General features: G+C 48.6%; 1 protein-coding gene across 1 annotated transcript in view; it reads right to left on the bottom strand.

The window, feature by feature from the left end:
• Window positions 1-275: 275 nt before the first annotated feature.
• Window positions 276-19,684, bottom strand: part of supt16h (SPT16 homolog, facilitates chromatin remodeling subunit) — a 35,740-nt gene continuing 16,331 nt past the window's right edge. Inside the window, exons 14-24 of the mRNA XM_079840785.1 lie at window positions 18,931-19,084; window positions 18,492-18,619; window positions 17,956-18,218; window positions 15,271-15,389; window positions 14,907-15,145; window positions 13,290-13,365; window positions 7,477-7,646; window positions 7,262-7,391; window positions 6,987-7,119; window positions 2,313-2,387; window positions 276-929 (exon numbers count right to left, since the gene is read on the bottom strand). Of these exons, the coding sequence (XP_079696911.1) occupies window positions 820-929; window positions 2,313-2,387; window positions 6,987-7,119; window positions 7,262-7,391; window positions 7,477-7,646; window positions 13,290-13,365; window positions 14,907-15,145; window positions 15,271-15,389; window positions 17,956-18,218; window positions 18,492-18,619; window positions 18,931-19,084 (1,597 nt within the window). The 3' untranslated portion in view covers window positions 276-819. The remainder of the gene's footprint in view (window positions 930-2,312; window positions 2,388-6,986; window positions 7,120-7,261; window positions 7,392-7,476; window positions 7,647-13,289; window positions 13,366-14,906; window positions 15,146-15,270; window positions 15,390-17,955; window positions 18,219-18,491; window positions 18,620-18,930; window positions 19,085-19,684) is intronic.

Genomic DNA, 19,684 nt, shown 5'->3' with positions numbered 1-19,684 from the left:
GCTAATGTTTTAATGACAGGTGATGTTAGTATTGAGTATTTACATTATGTTTACAGTGATAGTCTACATTTATGACGACAACTGACTAGGGACTAGATTGGGACTGCCATCAATAGCCTTCCCTTATGTTTATTCATCAGTGTTATTAATATACACTCGTGCCTGTCAACCATCATTGAGAAATAAATGTGTGTAAACATTAGTGATCAAAGCAGTTGAGAGTCTCTGCAATAAAACCCGCGACCCATAATCAGGTTTAAATGAGAAGCAAGCATTGTGTGTTTAAATTTCACTGAACTTTTATTAAAAAAAAAAAAAAAAATTATGATTGAACAATACAAGACTACCAAACCAAAACAAAATGAGCCAAGAGTATTAAAGGGGGAAAAAAAATAAGTGTATGTTTACAGTGTGTGTGTGCGTGTGTGTGTGTTTGTGTCCCCTCGTATTAGAAAAACAGAAAAGCACAAAGTGAATCATCATGTGCTAACGTAAAAACCGACGCAGGACCGGCGGGAGAAAGAGACAGATGAGCCGGAAGATGAGTGTGACGCAACGCTCGTAAAACACCAACACTACGTCACATCTACCGCTTCAGAACACACACACACACACACACGAGGGACGCCACCGCAGGAAAACCCAAAGGGAACGAGGGGTCCGTCCATCCGCTGATATGAAAACACTATCCTACAGCACACATCAGCGCTACTTACTCCAGACACTGTGTGTGTGTGTGTGTGTGTGTGTGTGTGTGTGTGGGGGAGAGGGGGTAGTAAAAGAGGGCTGTGGGAAACTTGTTTGGCTGTGTGTGTGTGTCTAATGTCGCCTCTTCTTCTTGCTGCTGGGCGGTGGAGCTGACGAACGGCCCTTCCTCTTCCTGTTTGTAGTGGTCTCCTCCACATCCTCATAGTGACTCTCCCGATCAGCTGACGGAGAGAAGCAACAGACACACAATGAGACCGCAGAACTCAACTCTCAACCACACACACACACACACACACACACACACACACACACACACACACACACACAGTGTCTCTAAACACACAATACTGCTGTCATTTTTCACTGCTAAACATGCAAGTATGTGTTGTCTGAGCTGTAATAACCCCCCAAAAAGAGGTGCTTTTTGATTGTTGAAAGTGTGTAACTCAGGTCCTGTGAGCTCTAGCACCCTGCAGACAGTTTGGGCTGTAAACACTAGATTACAGAAAACACTGGATTGCTGTCTGGATCATGGATGCAAGATTTATTCAAATGAATCTGAATGGAGGAATATGAGCTTTATTTAATTTCTGCCTGACCCTTTAAGATGACAGCAGTATTGTGTATTTAGAGACACTGTATGTGTGTGTGTGTGTGTGTGTATGGGAAGCTTTTCAATTTGGGTCGGACAAATCCAGGCGGAAATCCCCAAATCTGGTCCCTTCAGAGCTTAAGGCAAACCTCAGTGTTTTCAGGCTCTGGTCATGTTTGGGCAGATTTGATTAGATAATGTCTTTTTTCAGACTAGTGGAAAATATCCAGTTGAACGAGCCGCCTCGCTACAGCCGTAACACACATTTGAGTGCTTGTTTCATATAATTATAATATTTACTTCAAATAAGCCAAATATACATTTAGCTAAAGAAATATTAATATATTAATATAATATATTATATTAATATACTGAAAATAAAGCAAATACGTTAGCTTTCATTAAAAACTGAATCATAAATAATAAAGCATTATATTTTTCACTCAAATATTGTGCATTTAGGTTATTATTTGATCTAAAAAGTTAATATTAATCTTCAAATAAGCCAAAATACGTTTCATTTTATTAAATACTACATTAAAATCTTTACTTAAAATAAGCTAAATATACATTTAGCTAGAGAAATAATATACTGAAAATAAAGCACATGTTAGCTTTCATTAAAAACTGAATAATAAAGCATTATATTTTTCACTCAAATATTGTGCATTTAGGTTATTTGATCTAAAAATGTTATATTAAATCTTCAAATAAGCCAAAATACTTCTCATTTTATTAAATAATATAATATATAAATTTTTACTTGCAATAAGCTAAATATACATCTATCTAAAGAAATAAATTATATGCATAATACATTTAATTAAAAACTAAATAATTATAAGCTACAAATAAGCTAAATATACATTGCATTTACCTTAAAAAATGTAATAAGATACATACATATATATATATAAAAATTGCGATTTCAATTGATGGTAATGCCTGATTTATATCCGTGATATAACCAATAAATCCTGCAGGAAGTGACATCATTCTGGAGGGAACTGACCTTTCCTGGCCTCCTCCTCCAGTTCGTCCCAGTCTTTCCCGCTCTCCTCCTCACTGCCCAGAGACGCACTGTAATCTGAGATCAACCAATCACATGTCAGACGCAGTGTCAGAGAGACAGCCAATCAGGGCTGAGATCACAGGGTTTCCACAGCAAACACTGAGCGCACGCGGCTCAGAGATTCAGTTACTCCAGATCTCCACTCGTCAAAATAAAAGTTCAGTTTAACTTGAAGAAATTATCACAAATATATATTACTGTTATACAGGAGAATTCAGCGGCGTCTCAATGTAATAACACATAATAATAATAATAATAAAAACTTTATGGCAATTGGGAAGAAAATAAAAGGAATTTGGGAAAAGTAAAATGGATTTCATAGGGCCCTTTGAATAGATGTTCACAAGTCCCTGCAGTCACGTCTCAAGTCACGTCTCAAGTCACGTCTCAAGTCACGTCTCAAGTCACGTCTCAAGTCACGTCTCAAGTCACGTCTCAAGTCACGTCTCAAGTCACGTCTCAAGTCACGTCTCAAGTCACGTCTCAAGTCACGTCTCAAGTCACGTCTCAAGTCACGTCTCAAGTCACGTCTCAAGTCACGTCTCAAGTCACGTCTCAAGTCACGTCTCAAGTCACGTCTCAAGTCACGTCTCAAGTCACGTCTCAAGTCACGTCTCAAGTCACGTCTCAAGTCACGTCTCAAGTCACGTCTCAAGTCACGTCTCAAGTCACGTCTCAAGTCACGTCTCAAGTCACGTCTCAAGTCACGTCTCAAGTCACGTCTCAAGTCACGTCTCAAGTCACGTCTCAAGTCACGTCTCAAGTCACGTCTCAAGTCACGTCTCAAGTCACGTCTCAAGTCACGTCTCAAGTCACGTCTCAAGTCACGTCTCAAGTCACGTCTCAAGTCACGTCTCAAGTCACGTCTCAAGTCACGTCTCAAGTCACGTCTCAAGTCACGTCTCAAGTCACGTCTCAAGTCACGTCTCAAGTCACGTCTCAAGTCACGTCTCAAGTCACGTCTCAAGTCACGTCTCAAGTCACGTCTCAAGTCACGTCTCAAGTCACGTCTCAAGTCACGTCTCTGTTCACGTCTCTGTTCACGTCTCTGTTCATGTCTCTGTTCTGTTTTTAGCAATATTTTTTCCAGCTAGTTGTTATAATTAGGCTAACAGTGTATTGAACTATCAAACAGATTACTTTTACTCGCATAATAAAGCACAAAAAAATACTACTTAAATCATTACTACTTTCCAACTTTGTACAAAATTATACCATTTAGAACCACAAGGGGGAAACATTGCTGTGTATTTTGAGCTCTTTGTGTTGCCGTAGTTTGCTGTAGATCTCCAGCAATGCTGGATAATGTAGTCTTCCAGTGAGCGCGGCGGTAACACAACCTGTGTGTAAGCAGCACAGTAAACAACACAAACAACATTTTCATCTGCGCGTCTCGTTTGAGTCATGGATTGCATGAAAGTGCTCGTCATCCAGATGCAAATTAACTTGGTAAATCTGGATTATATGCGTAGCAAATAGCCTAGAGTCCTATGGGGAAAACATAAAAAAAGACATGGAAATGTAACTTCTTGAAAATGGACGCAAGCAAGATCTGCTGCTGTGAACACTGGAGCTTCCCTTCGGAATAATGGATGTTTTTCACATGAAATGACAGTTTTGTAAGGCAAGGCTTGACTAGCTGTATTAGTTGTAGCCGATTGTCTGTAAGTTTATTTTTATAAGTTATGTTATTTGTTTATTATTATTATTATTTACTGTGTATTTATGAATTTGTTTAGTTCATACACGTGTAAGGTAGGCTATATGTGACGGCGTATGGGTGGGATAGGAAGAGACAGAACTAATGTTTGGGTTTTGGGATGGTGGTTATTCACAGTTTTTGACCACACTTCGTTTCTTTTGCTGGAATTTTCGTTTGTTGGTAATATAAACTTAATTTAGAAATGCTTTTGAAATAAAACTGTTTAATAAACAAATGTAATTTTGAAATGAAGACGGCGGTGGACTGGAGTGCGTGCAAATAATCACTGTTCCCTGAATGAATCCATGGCCTGCTACGAAAGGCAGATATGATATGGTTACAATTTTTTGCGTATTTATTTAGCAGGCGTTTTCTAATGGGTGATGGATTTGCTTTCAGATGTGTCACGCGCTCGCTGGCTTGGTGCGTTTAGAAAAGAACATTTGCTGCTGCTGAATATATTTGTGAATGAATGAATAGTAAAATGTGGCGTTTCGTGCTCGTGTTGAGTAGTAAATAGAGAACGTAATCGGGAATGCCGGGCCATAGTGCGGTCAAAAAATTAGAATATTCGTCGTATTTACAAAAAAAAAAAAGCACATTCGAATGCAAAAACTGTGCATTCGCATTTTTGGTAGAGGCACGCGAGACATGACGTAACTGACGTGGTTTGTTTATCCAGTACAGGCTGTAAAAAATGTGCACCTGTTCAACGGCGTATTCAGTCAGACAGAGCAGAACAAGGCAATCAGGGCTCAGGAGCATGAGATGGATATACATGAAAGAGAAGAAACACTTCCTGCTGAAGAAAATCCTCTCCGTTGGTGGCAAAAATCAAGCGGCTGTCACTTTACGTTCGAAAATCGATTGCACAATCGATCGGACCAACCAACACAAGTTTCGAAAACGAAAATAGGGAATCGATTTTAACCAAATACGTACACTATTATTTTTGAACGAATTAAACAAATAAAAAAGGACCCGTGGAGGCGGAGCCATGCAGCTCGAAATCAAACAGGGGAAAGACGGCCTTCACAGCAATGGGGATCTGTTTGGTGACGTCTACACAAGGGGCTACGCAAGAGTGAATGACGTCGAAAGAGACCTCTTACAGGAGATGTTGATTCATGAAAAGGAACCGCCTTTGCCAGCTGCCAGCGACCCGCTTTTCTGGTGGAAGATTGGCAGTTCCAAATACCCCCAAGTGTCCCTGCATCAGTGCGGTCGGAGCGCGTCTTCTCAACAGCTGGCCATATAGTGAATAAAACACACTCTGCTCTGGACCCCGAAAATGTTGATAGACTTGTTTTCCTGTCCAATAATTTGTAATAGAGCCTTATTTGCACGTTTCATCAGTAACGCCCGCATAGCCTCTAATGCTGCCTTCACGTGCTATCGGAAAATTGATGATTCCGACTTCTGAAGTCGTGATTACGAGCGCATTGCATTCAAGTTTCAAAATGTGAGGGCGTTCACGTGCAATGTTTACCTAGGAAACTCGTATATTACGATAATTCCCAGAGCACGTGAAGGCAGCATAAGTGTCAGTTACGTTCAATTAAAAAAAAAAAAAACACATGGCCTGTTTGCAAGCTAGTTCATTCAAAGTTTCATTTTGAACGGTTGAATAATTACGTTAAATTATTATCCACACGAACTTCACATTCAGTGTAGGCTAGTACATTTTTAAGCTTTATTTTCAACCTCTTTTCATGGGCTACAATTTTGTTGTTGTTGTGGAATTTATAATGGTAAACACAGCCATGTTAAAGCCTGTAGCTAATGTTTTACTTTGACGTTATGGCAGTCCACTCTGCTTAATGTTTTGTTTTTCCCCAGAATGTTGCACTCCTGTTTGTCATTGTGCACAAAATAAATCATCAGAAATATTGCTGGCTTGTGCGTCTCAAGCGCCCTCTTTACTTTCACCCTAATGCCCGTTAGTTGTCCGTGGATTGGCGTAGGCTATATTTAGCGTTGAAAATGAAAACGTCATTTAAAATCGACTTTAGAATCGATTCAATGAACACTTGTGAAAAAAAACCCTGTTCGATTTTTGAGACACAAAAGTGACAGCCCTAATATGTTTCCACATGTTGTGCAGCTGGCAGAGACATGATCATAACGTTACCTCAGCAAACGCTCAGCACTCGCTGCAGGTCAGGTTGTCCGTTTGGTGCTTTTCACCAACAATATGTAGATGTTTAGTGAGTGGAAATGGATTGTTTCTGAATGTCTGTTTGCTATTTTGTGTCCACATTACGTTGTCTGTTGAAGCATGTTTTCTCAGGTTACTGATGCAGTTTTTTGCACTTTTGTTACCTAATTTTCCTTACATGCTCATTAATTAAATTATATTTTATTTAATAACAATTGTTTAAAAAAAGTTAATGCACTGTAAAAAGTGAATGTCATTTCAATAAAATATGCGATGCTTGATTTGGTTTACATTTGCTTGTTGCGCCCTCTTGTGGGCATATGAGACAATACAGTACATTGTCCATCTAACATTTAAATATTGCCTTTAGAATTCGAATATAATTAGAATTTTGCTAATATTTATGAAAGAATTTCGAATTTGGCTTTTCAGACATTTTGACAGCCCTACCGGGCCAAAAGACGTGCATTTTTTCGTCAAGTCCAAGTCAAGTCTCAGGTCAGTTGTTCGCGCGTCCAAGTCAAGTCGCAAGTCATTTTTTTTTGCGACTTAAATGCGACTCGAGTCTCCATCTGTGGTAATCAGTGCTCATGATCGTTCACCTCGACACCCAGTCTTCACTCCTGTTGGTCGTCGTTCATGAATGTTGCTCTTAATTTGCATAAAATTAAACGTTGTCCTGTCTCCGACAGTCACCGCCGCCCGTGTGGCCCAGCTCTCCGCTGAAATGAACAGGATTGTGTCGGAGTCTTACCATTACACGAGTCCTCTGTCTCTGACGAGTAATCTTCATCACTGTCCTCCTCTTCCTCCTCCTCCTCATCAGCCGAGGGGTTAAAGGTCTCGTCCTCCATCTCGGACTCAGAGTCCTCCTCCGCTCCGCTTCCCTGAGACACACGGACAGGGTGGATATTGAATATTTAGGGCGTTTTTCTCCATATCAGTATTACTGTTCAGCTACTGGGAAGAGGAGCCGCAACAATGGAGGATATGAGGAAATCAACATCCAGCAGGAAAGCCGGCTCTCACCTCACTCTCCGGATCGAGGAAGGACCAGCCGCCCTGCTCGAAGAAGCCCTCGGGGTCATCCACTATAGTCTTCATGATCTTGGTCCAGTTCAGAGACTGGACGCCCTCAGTGTACTTGATATCACACGAGCTGCACACACACACACACACACATTCACTCAGTGTTTGTTTTTGATGAGCGATGGCATCATCCGATACATTGGGCGATTGCTTACTTGAGCCACTCTTTGATGGGATCCAGAGAGTTGACGGGCACGGCGTTGATCATGGTGACCTTCTTGTTGTAGTCTTTATAAACAATGACCACGTCGAAGTTCTTGAGGTGGAACTGGACTCGCTCGAAGTGGACCAACTCTACCTCGTCCAGCGTCACCACGAACGGAGGCTGCGAGAGAGAGAGAGGAGGCGTAAGAACGTGTGTGTGTGTGACGGGGTATGGGCTGTGTGTGTGTGACGGGGTATGGGCTGTGTGTGTGTGACGGGGTATGGGCTGTGTGTGTGTGACGGGGTATGGGCTGTGTGTGTGTGACGGGGTATGGGCTGTGTGTGTGACGGGGTATGGGCTGTGTGTGTGTGACGGGGTACGGGCTGTGTGTGTGACGGGGTACGGGCTGTGTGTGTGACGGGGTACGGGCTGTGTGTGTGTGACGGGGTACGGGCTGTGTGTGTGACGGGGTACGGGCTGTGTGTGTGTGACGGGGTACGGGCTGTGTGTGTGTGACGGGGTACGGGCTGTGTGTGTGTGACGGGGTATGGGCTGTGTGTGTGTGACGGGGTATGGGCTGTGTGTGTGTGACGGGGTATGGGCTGTGTGTGTGACGGGGTATGGGCTGTGTGTGTGTGACGGGGTATGGGCTGTGTGTGTGACGGGGTATGGGCTGTGTGTGTGTGACGGGGTATGGGCTGTGTGTGTGACGGGGTATGGGCTGTGTGTGTGACGGGGTATCGGCTGTGTGTGTGACGGGGTATGGGCTGTGTGTGTGACGGGGTACGGGCTGTGTGTGTGACGGGGTATGGGCTGTGTGTGTGACGGGGTACGGGCTGTGTGTGTGACGGGGTACGGGCTGTGTGTGTGACGGGGTACGGGCTGTGTGTGTGTGACGGGGTATGGGCTGTGTGTGTGACGGGGTATGGGCTGTGTGTGTGACGGGGTATGGGCTGTGTGTGTGACGGGGTATGGGCTGTGTGTGTGACGGGGTATGGGCTGTGTGTGTGTGACGGGGTATCAGCTGTGTGTGTGACGGGGTATGGGCTGTGTGTGTGACGGGGTACGGGCTGTGTGTGTGTGTGACGGGGTATGGGCTGTGTGTGTGACGGGGTATGGGCTGTGTGTGTGACGGGGTATGGGCTGTGTGTGTGACGGGGTACGGGCTGTGTGTATGACGGGGTACGGGCTGTGTGTGTGACGGGGTACGGGCTGTGTGTGTGTGTGACGGGGTATGGGCTGTGTGTGTGACGGGGTATGGGCTGTGTGTGTGACGGGGTACGGGCTGTGTGTGTGTGTGACGGGGTACGGGCTGTGTGTGTGACGGGGTACGGGCTGTGTGTGTGTGTGACGGGGTACGGGCTGTGTGTGTGACGGGGTACGGGCTGTGTGTGTGACGGGGTACGGGCTGTGTGTGTGACGGGGTACGGGCTGTGTGTGTGACGGGGTACGGGCTGTGTGTGTGACGGGGTACGGGCTGTGTGTGTGTGACGGGGTACGGGCTGTGTGTGTGACGGGGTATGGGCTGTGTGTGTGACGGGGTACGGGCTGTGTGTGTGACGGGGTACGGGCTGTGTGTGTGTGACGGGGTACGGGCTGTGTGTGTGACGGGGTACGGGCTGTGTGTGTGTGACGGGGTACGGGCTGTGTGTGTGTGACGGGGTACGGGCTGTGTGTGACGGGGTACGGGCTGTGTGTGTGTGACGGGGTACGGGCTGTGTGTGTGACGGGGTACGGGCTGTGTGTGTGTGACGGGGTACGGGCTGTGTGTGTGTGACGGGGTACGGGCTGTGTGTGTGTGACGGGGTACGGGCTGTGTGTGTGTGACGGGGTACGGGCTGTGTGTGTGTGACGGGGTACGGGCTGTGTGTGTGTGACGGGGTACGGGCTGTGTGTGTGTGACGGGGTACGGGCTGTGTGTGACGGGGTATGGGCTGTGTGTGTGTGACGGGGTATGGGCTGTGTGTGTGACGGGGTATGGGCTGTGTGTGTGACGGGGTATGGGCTGTGTGTGTGACGGGGTATGGGCTGTGTGTGTGACGGGGTATGGGCTGTGTGTGTGACGGGGTACGGGCTGTGTGTGTGTGACGGGGTACGGGCTGTGTGTGTGTGACGGGGTACGGGCTGTGTGTGTGTGACGGGGTATGGGCTGTGTGTGTGACGGGGTATGGGCTGTGTGTGTGTGACGGGGTATGGGCTGTGTGTGTGTGACGGGGTATGGGCTGTGTGTGTGTGACGGGGTATGGGCTGTGTGTGTGACGGGGTACGGGCTGTGTGTGTGACGGGGTACGGGCTGTGTGTGTGACGGGGTATCGGCTGTGTGTGTGACGGGGTATGGGCTGTGTGTGTGACGGGGTACGGGCTGTGTGTGTGTGTGACGGGGTATGGGCTGTGTGTGTGACGGGGTATGGGCTGTGTGTGACGGGGTACGGGCTGTGTGTGTGTAACGGGGTACGGGCTGTGTGTGTGTGACGGGGTACGGGCTGTGTGTGTGTGACGGGGTACGGGCTGTGTGTGTGACGGGGTACGGGCTGTGTGTGTGTGACGGGGTATGGGCTGTGTGTGTGACGGGGTACGGGCTGTGTGTGTGACGGGGTACGGGCTGTGTGTGTGTGACGGGGTATGGGCTGTGTGTGTGACGGGGTATGGGCTGTGTGTGTGACGGGGTATGGGCTGTGTGTGTGACGGGGTATGGGCTGTGTGTGTGACGGGGTATGGGCTGTGTGTGTGTGACGGGGTATCAGCTGTGTGTGTGACGGGGTATGGGCTGTGTGTGTGACGGGGTACGGGCTGTGTGTGTGTGTGACGGGGTATGGGCTGTGTGTGTGACGGGGTATGGGCTGTGTGTGTGACGGGGTACGGGCTGTGTGTGTGACGGGGTACGGGCTGTGTGTATGACGGGGTACGGGCTGTGTGTGTGACGGGGTACGGGCTGTGTGTGTGTGTGACGGGGTATGGGCTGTGTGTGTGTGACGGGGTACGGGCTGTGTGTGTGTGACGGGGTACGGGCTGTGTGTGACGGGGTATGGGCTGTGTGTGTGTGACGGGGTATGGGCTGTGTGTGTGACGGGGTATGGGCTGTGTGTGTGACGGGGTATGGGCTGTGTGTGTGACGGGGTATGGGCTGTGTGTGTGACGGGGTATGGGCTGTGTGTGTGACGGGGTATGGGCTGTGTGTGTGTGACGGGGTACGGGCTGTGTGTGTGTGACGGGGTACGGGCTGTGTGTGTGTGACGGGGTATGGGCTGTGTGTGTGTGACGGGGTATGGGCTGTGTGTGTGTGACGGGGTATGGGCTGTGTGTGTGTGACGGGGTATGGGCTGTGTGTGTGTGACGGGGTATGGGCTGTGTGTGTGACGGGGTACGGGCTGTGTGTGTGACGGGGTACGGGCTGTGTGTGTGACGGGGTATCGGCTGTGTGTGTGACGGGGTATGGGCTGTGTGTGTGACGGGGTACGGGCTGTGTGTGTGTGTGACGGGGTATGGGCTGTGTGTGTGACGGGGTATGGGCTGTGTGTGACGGGGTACGGGCTGTGTGTGTGTAACGGGGTACGGGCTGTGTGTGTGTGACGGGGTACGGGCTGTGTGTGTGTGACGGGGTACGGGCTGTGTGTGTGACGGGGTACGGGCTGTGTGTGTGACGGGGTATGGGCTGTGTGTGTGACGGGGTATGGGCTGTGTGTGTGTGACGGGGTACGGGCTGTGTGTGTGTGACGGGGTATGGGCTGTGTGTGTGTGACGGGGTATGGGCTGTGTGTGTGACGGGGTACGGGCTGTGTGTGTGACGGGGTACGGGCTGTGTGTGTGTGTGACGGGGTATGGGCTGTGTGTGTGACGGGGTATGGGCTGTGTGTGTGACGGGGTATGGGCTGTGTGTGTGACGGGGTATGGGCTGTGTGTGTGACGGGGTATGGGCTGTGTGTGTGACGGACTTTTGGATAAAAGCGTCTGCTAAATGACTAAATGTAAATGTAAATGTGTGTGACGGGGTATGGGCTGTGTGTGTGACGGGGTATGGGCTGTGTGTGTGACGGGGTATGGGCTGTGTGTGTGACGGGGTATGGGCTGTGTGTGTGACGGGGTACGGGCTGTGTGTGTGACGGGGTATGGGCTGTGTGTGTGACGGGGTATGGGCTGTGTGTGTGTGACGGGGTACGGGCTGTGTGTGTGTGACGGGGTATGGGCTGTGTGTGTGACGGGGTATGGGCTGTGTGTGTGACGGGGTATGGGCTGTGTGTGTGTGACGGGGTATGGGCTGTGTGTGTGACGGGGTATGGGCTGTGTGTGTGTGACGGGGTACGGGCTGTGTGTGTGTGACGGGGTACGGGCTGTGTGTGTGACGGGGTACGGGCTGTGTGTGTGACGGGGTATGGGCTGTGTGTGTGTGACGGGGTATGGGCTGTGTGTGTGACGGGGTATGGGCTGTGTGTGTGACGGGGTACGGGCTGTGTGTGTGACGGGGTACGGGCTGTGTGTGTGACGGGGTACGGGCTGTGTGTGTGACGGGGTATGGGCTGTGTGTGTGACGGGGTATGGGCTGTGTGTGTGACGGGGTATGGGCTGTGTGTGTGACGGGGTACGGGCTGTGTGTGTGACGGGGTATGGGCTGTGTGTGTGTGACGGGGTATGGGCTGTGTGTGTGTGACGGGGTATGGGCTGTGTGTGTGACGGGGTATGGGCTGTGTGTGTGACGGGGTATGGGCTGTGTGTGTGACGGGGTACGGGCTGTGTGTGTGTGACGGGGTATGGGCTGTGTGTGTGTGACGGGGTACGGGCTGTGTGTGTGACGGGGTATGGGCTGTGTGTGTGTGACGGGGTATGGGCTGTGTGTGTGTGACGGGGTATGGGCTGTGTGTGTGACTGGGTATGGGCTGTGTGTGTGACGGGGTATGGGCTGTGTGTGTGACGGGGTATGGGCTGTGTGTGTGACGGGGTATGGGCTGTGTGTGTGACGGGGTACGGGCTGTGTGTGTGACGGGGTATGGGCTGTGTGTGTGACGGGGTACGGGCTGTGTGTGTGACGGGGTATGGGCTGTGTGTGTGACGGGGTATGGGCTGTGTGTGTGACGGGGTACGGGCTGTGTGTGTGACGGGGTATGGGCTGTGTGTGTGACGGGGTATGGGCTGTGTGTGTGTGACGGGGTATGGGCTGTGTGTGTGACGGGGTATGGGCTGTGTGTGTGACGGGGTACGGGCTGTGTGTGTGACGGGGTACGGGCTGTGTGTGTGACGGGGTATGGGCTGTGTGTGTGACGGGGTATGGGCTGTGTGTGTGACGGGGTATGGGCTGTGTGTGTGACGGGGTACGGGCTGTGTGTGTGACGGGGTATGGGCTGTGTGTGTGTGACGGGGTATGGGCTGTGTGTGTGTGACGGGGTATGGGCTGTGTGTGTGTGACGGGGTATGGGCTGTGTGTGTGACGGGGTATGGGCTGTGTGTGTGACGGGGTATGGGCTGTGTGTGTGACGGGGTATGGGCTGTGTGTGTGACGGGGTATGGGCTGTGTGTGTGTGACGGGGTATGGGCTGTGTGTGTGTGACGGGGTATGGGCTGTGTGTGTGTGACGGGGTATGGGCTGTGTGTGTGACGGGGTATGGGCTGTGTGTGTGACGGGGTATGGGCTGTGTGTGTGACGGGGTATGGGCTGTGTGTGTGACGGGGTACGGGCTGTGTGTGTGACGGGGTATGGGCTGTGTGTGTGACGGGGTACGGGCTGCGTGTGTGACGGGGTATGGGCTGTGTGTGTGACGGGGTATGGGCTGTGTGTGTGACGGGGTACGGGCTGTGTGTGTGACGGGGTATGGGCTGTGTGGCGAGACTCACCCACTCCGTGACGTTGCAGAGGGAGCTGGACGTGGGCTGCAGCAGGCAGGTGCTCCTGTAGGGGGCGCCCTGGAACCTGGAGCAAGGGCACAGGGACTGCTTACAGAGCGCTCACACCAGAGGTCCATTCACTAATAATTACTTCGATTATTCGTAACAGATTATTCGCATTATGCACAGGACAATATCGTGAAAACGTTCTACATAAGCGTACGCAAGTGAATTTGTTCTTAACCTTGTTCCAATGTTACTGCAAAACACAACCAGGACATCTCCATAGTAGGGCTTCTCAAACAAAAAACCTTCTGCGTTAACCCCCCACAAAAACACGTTTGCGTTAACCCCCCACAAAACATTTGTGTTAACCCACAAAATCAAGTTTGTGCTAAACCCCAAAAAAGTTTTTGTTAACCCCACACAAAACATTTGCACTAACCCCCAAAAACGTTTGCGTTAACCCCCCACAAAACGTTTGCACTAACCCCCAAAAACGTTTGCGTTAAACCCACACAAAACGTTTGCGTTAACCCCCCACAAAACGTTTGCGCTAACCCCCAAAAACGTTTGCGTTAAACCCACACAAAACGTTTGTGTTAACCCCCCACAAAATGTTTGCACTAACCCCCAAAAACGTTTGCGTTAACCCCCCACAAAACGTTTGCGCTAACCCCCAAAAACGTTTGCGTTAACCCCACACAATGTTTGCGCTAACCCCACACAAAATGTTTGAGCTAACCCCCAAAAATGTTTGCGTTAAACCCACACAAAACTTTTGCGCTAACCCCCAAAAACGCTTGTTATTCCTCCACAAAATGTTTGCTCTAACCCCCAAAAACGTTTGCGCTAACCCCACACAATGTTTGCGCTAACCCCCAAAAACGTTTGCGTTAACCCCCCACAAAACATTTGCGCTAACCCCCAAAAACGTTTGTGTTATTCCTCCACAAAGTGTTTGCGCTAACCTCCACAAAGTGTTTGCGCTAACCCCCAAAAACGTTTGCGCTAACCCCACACAAAATGTTTGCGTTAACCCCCCATAAAACGTTTGTGTTAGCCCCACATAAAATGTTTGCGTTAGCCCCCCAAAAACATTTGCGCTAACCCCCCACAAAAAGGTTTGCGTTAACCCCCCACAAAACGTTTGCGCTAACCCCCACAAAACATTTGCGCTAACCCCCACAAAACGTTTGCGCTAACCCCCACAAAACGTTTGCGCTAACCCCCACAAAACGTTTGCGCTAACCCCCACAAAACGTTTGCGCTAACCCCCACAAAACGTTTGCGCTAACCCCCACAAAACGTTTGCGCTAACCCCCACAAAACGTTTGCGTTAACCCCACATAAAATGTTTGCGTTAGCCCCCCCAAAAACATTTGCGCTAACCCCACACAAAAAGGTTTGCGTTAACCCCCCACAAAGCGTTTGCGCTAACCCCCACAAAACGTTTGCGTTAACCCCCACAAAACGTTTGCGCTAACCCCCACAAAACGTTTGCGTTAACCCCACATAAAACATTTTACGTTGGATGCAGTTGCATATCAAATCCGCTCACGATGCATCAAGAGTGTCGCTATGAGGGCGATTAGCTTCCTGCTCCTGCTGTATTAACTCGCTCACCCGAGATCTCTGAAAGGAACCTCAAACTCCAGCTCTTCCTTGGTGAGGGACTCGACCTTCTCGATGAAGTTCTTGAAGGCGGATTTGAGTTTGTGCCGCATTTCGCGCTCCATCTGTTCGGCGTAGAGGTCGTCGCGATCGTGCATGTGCTGGTGTTTGCCCAGGTCTGTGGTGATCTCGCCCACCTCCGTGTAGAACTGCACGTCTGTGTGGCGCTTCTTACCGAACATGATGGCGTTCTACGACAGACAGAGAACTCCGTTAAACTCAGTCAGTGTACTGAGCCAAAGAAAAATACAGAAAATATTACACCAATTCATAATAATAAACCTCCAGTGAGCCCAGAGCAGCACTGGTCACACACCTTCAGGTGGAAGTGCAGCACGATGATCATCTCCCCGTCACAGGGCTGGAATACGGCGTGTTTGATGTTGTTGTACAGGATGTCGACTTTATCTCCGCGTACTGACGTGAAGCGGAAACCTGGAGACGGGAAGACAGTCGTCGCTTGTGATTAGTGAACTTTATTTGATGGAGATTGATTGAGTAGTTTGTTAGGAAACGATTATTGCAGTTAATAGATACTGCATTACTTGTGCAAATATACAATCTAGGGCTGCACGATATTGGAAATATAAATGGACATCACAATATTTTGTTTTTCAGAGATATAGACTGCGATATGGGAAAAAACAATGTTCACCAAATTACTTTAATTCTTTCCAAACACAGCTATTCGGAAAGAATGAATCATTAAGAATGAACCCCCCACAAAACGTCCGCGCTAACGTCTGCACTAACCCCCCGCAAAGCGTTTGTGTTAACCCCCCACTAAATGTTAGCGTTAACCCCCCACTAAACGTTAGCGTTAACCCCCGCAAAACGTTACCGTTAACCCTCCACAAAACGCTTGCCCACAAAGCGTTAGCGTTAAGCCCCGCAAAAAGTTTGCCCACAAAGCGTTAGCGTTAAGCCCCGCAAAACGTTTGCGTTAACCCCCCACAAAACGTTTGCGTTAACCCCCCTTAAAGCATTTGCGTTAACCCCACCGCAAAACATTAGCGTTAACCCCCTACAAAACGTTTGCGTTAACCCCCCGCAAAGCATTTGCGTTAACCCCACCGCAAAACATTAACGTTAACCCCCTACAAAACGTTTGCGTTAACCCCCCGGAAAGCATTTGCGTTAAGCCCACTGCAAAACGTTAGCGTTAACCCCCCGCAAAGCGTTTGCGTTAACCCCCCACTAAACGTTAGCGTTAACCCCCCGCAAAGCGTTTGCGTTAACCCCCCACTAAACGTTAGCGTTAACCCCCCGCAAAGCATTTGCGTTAACCCCCCACTAAATGTTAGCGTTAATCCCCCACTAAATGTTAGCGTTAACCCTCCACTAAACGTTAGCGTTAACCCCCCACTAGGGATGTGACGGTGAGGAAATTTTCCCACCGGTTAATCGACGTGTGACAACACTGGTAATACCGGTATCACCGGCGGGGGCTTGTAAATCACTAATTCTATCTAACCGAAAGGAACATACACGACCGCAACTGAAAACTGAACTGAAAACGCACCAGTGCGCGCACACCGTGAATGACAGTTCATCCGTAAATGCGCGCTCTGTGAGGGCATGGGTGCGTCTCAACAGTTCCCTAGTTCAGTAGTCAGGGCACTGATCAAGCATTGATCGGTCTATGTGTGAGACGCATGCCATGAATGAATGACAATTCGTCCGTGAACCCTTGTTTATACTCGACGCGCCCGCACCATGGTCCGAACGAACGAGCGCGAGGGTGCGCGCGGCAAAAATTACGTCATCTCAGAGTGTCGGACTCGGAGACGGAGTCACAGACGAAAGGAAACAATGCGCGCTCTGTGCGGCCGTGCACATTTTACTTTCGGTTTTGAGTTATCGCCAATTCGGCTGCGGGTTGCTTGAATTGTGGGTTCATTAGCCTATTATTTTATATGAAAAACACAACAACAAAACAAATGATAAACCCCCTTAAATAGGCGCTTTTACGTTTTGCTTTGAAACCAAATCTTGCGCGATCATCTCAGTCAGCTCCTCACTCTATGATGAATGAATGACTCCTGCCGCTGCCGAGACTCTGAACGTGTCTGCTTAATAAAGCAGGATCCGACTCTGTTTTAATTTGTATTGTCTGTTCTCTAACTGAACTAAATTATTTTATTAGGATAAAAAAAAAAAAACAACAACGGTGGGCGGTGCCACGGTGGGCAAGTGATGTAAGCGGTGTTGAATCTGAACACTGGCAACACCGACTATCGTAGCAAGCCTACCCTCCACTAAACGTTTGCCCACAAAACGTTAGCGTTAACCACCCACTAAACGTTAGCGTTAACCACCCACTAAACGTTAGCGTTAACCCCCCACTAAACGTTTGCGTTAACCCCCCACTAAACGTTTGCGTTAACCCCCCACTAAACGTTTGCCCACAAAATGTTTGCGTTAACCCCCCACTAAATGTTAGCGTTAACCCCCGCAAAACGTTAGCGTTAACCCCCCACTAAATGTTAGCGTTAACCCCCGCAAAACGTTTGCCCACAAAACGTTAGCGTTAACCCCCCACAAAACGTTAGCGTTAACCCCCCGCAAAACATTTGCCCACAAAACGTTAGCGTTAAGCCCCACAAAACGTTAGCGTTAACCCCCCACAAAACGTTAGCGTTAACCCCCCACTAAACGTTTGCCCACAAAACGTTAGCGTTAACCCCCCACTAAACGTTTGCCCACAAAACGTTAGCGTTAACCCCCCACTAAACGTTTGCCCACAAAACGTTAGCGTTAACCCCCCACTAAACGTTTGCCCACAAAACGTTAGCGTTAAACCCCCACAAAACGTTAGCGTTAACCCCCCACTAAACGTTTGCCCACAAAATGTTAGCGTTAACCCCCCACTAAACGTTTGCTCACAAAACGTTAGCGTTAACCCCCCACTAAACGTTTGCTCACAAAACGTCAGCGTTAACCCCCCACTAAGCGTGTGCGCTAACCCACATTAGCGGACTAATAAAGGGTCCTCTCTCACCGTTGGTGTGGGCCTCCAGCGAGCCCTGCATCCTCTTCTGAGCGATGTTGGGCCGAATGTAAAGGTCTTTGAGTTTGGGGTTGCTGCGGTTGAGGTTGATGACGAGCGAGTCCTGCTTCACGATGCCCTCCTTCTCCTTCTCCTCCGCCTCGCGGGTCTTGTAGCGCTTCTGCACCTCCTTGATGATGCGGAAGGCGTTCTGCAGGTTGGTGGAGGGGACGGAGTGATCGCCGGGGGACTTGAGGTTAGACGCGCGGTACGTGCTGAGAGGAAAAGCACCGCGTTAGAGGGAATGTGGTTCATGAGGGCATGCGCCTAATCTGGTGTTCCGGGTCAAATTAGCACAGGTTGTGTGTTTCGTTTAGGAGCGGATTGATCTGAACTCAAGCACCTCAGTTCACGCAAGCTGACCTCAAACCCCCGAGGTGCAGAAATTCAGATCAAAGAGCTCCTAAAGGAAACTCAGCACCTGTGCTAGTTGTGCAGGGCTGGTGTTTGAGGACTCAGGCCCAGTGCTGGATCAGGAAGTCTCTTACATCTCTTTGACAAACGTGGCATCTGGGTTTGGGAAGATGTTGCCCTCGTGACGCCCCAGCGAGCTGCCCGGCACGAAGAAGTTTATCCTCAGGTAGGTGTAGTCTCCTTCCACCGACATACTGATGTTCTGCACACACACACACACACACGAGACTGAGATGAGGCGAACATGAGATCGATGCTCCGCCCTCTCCTTAAAAGGGGGCGGGGAGCAGCAGCTCATTTGCATGTAAAGGGACACGCACAAAAACACCGTGTTTTTACAGACCCTCAAAAAGTGACAATTTTAAAATGCTATAAAACATGATCTGTGGAGTATTTTCACACACTCACATCAGAGACTTATTTTACATCTTGTGAAAAGGGGCATTATATGACCTCTTGAAGAGCATCTTCATAATCTTGAGAATGTTTGGGGAATCCGGCGAGGTGCGTTACCTTGATGGTGGCGATGTGAAAAGGTGTAGCGATGCCAAACACGGGCATGATGACCGTCTCGTACTTCTTATCAATATAGATCTTCATATCTCTGATATCCTTCTCCCGGGGCATCTGGGATACGTTCTTATACGACACATTTGACTTTCTGGCTCTGATGGGGGAGCATTGGGAGAGAAGAGGGGTTACACCGATGCTGGTTATGGTCATATTTATTGGCATATCAACTTCACAGATTACACACAGATGCAACAATATTTGATCAAATTCAGCGTAGAAACAGAGGGCTAAAAAAAATACATTCAGCTCCGTAAAATTCTTTAAATGTACTTGAGGGGGGTAATAAGTCCATTAAACCCTCTGGCCCTCTTCATCTAGGGGTCACATGGCTCCTCAGTCAAAAGTGCCAAAGCCGTCAAATGTAGTGCATTATATTTTTGTTCAATAATATCTTATGATTTAGAATTTTGAGGGGATTTTATGATGCCAAGCAATATTTATAACATTTTTATGAGCCATCTTTTCCAGATTTAGAGTTAATATATATTAGACCGTTAGAAATAATATACACTAGGGACGTCATGATACCACAATTTCAGTAGTAGGTACCAATACCATAAATTATCCGGTACTCGGTATCTAAATGTAAAACGAAATGTTTATTTTATTTAACTATTTGAAAATATATGAAATGTATTAAGTTTATTATTTATGATGATAATCATTATAAGTACATAATACAAACATTTAAAGG

Source organism: Gobio gobio (genome assembly GCF_949357685.1).
Source record: "Gobio gobio genome assembly, chromosome: 2".
In the NCBI taxonomy this organism is placed as follows: domain Eukaryota; kingdom Metazoa; phylum Chordata; class Actinopteri; order Cypriniformes; family Gobionidae; genus Gobio; species Gobio gobio.
The sequence above is the reverse complement of the archived record's forward strand: the minus strand, read 5'-3'. Positions and strand labels throughout refer to the sequence as shown.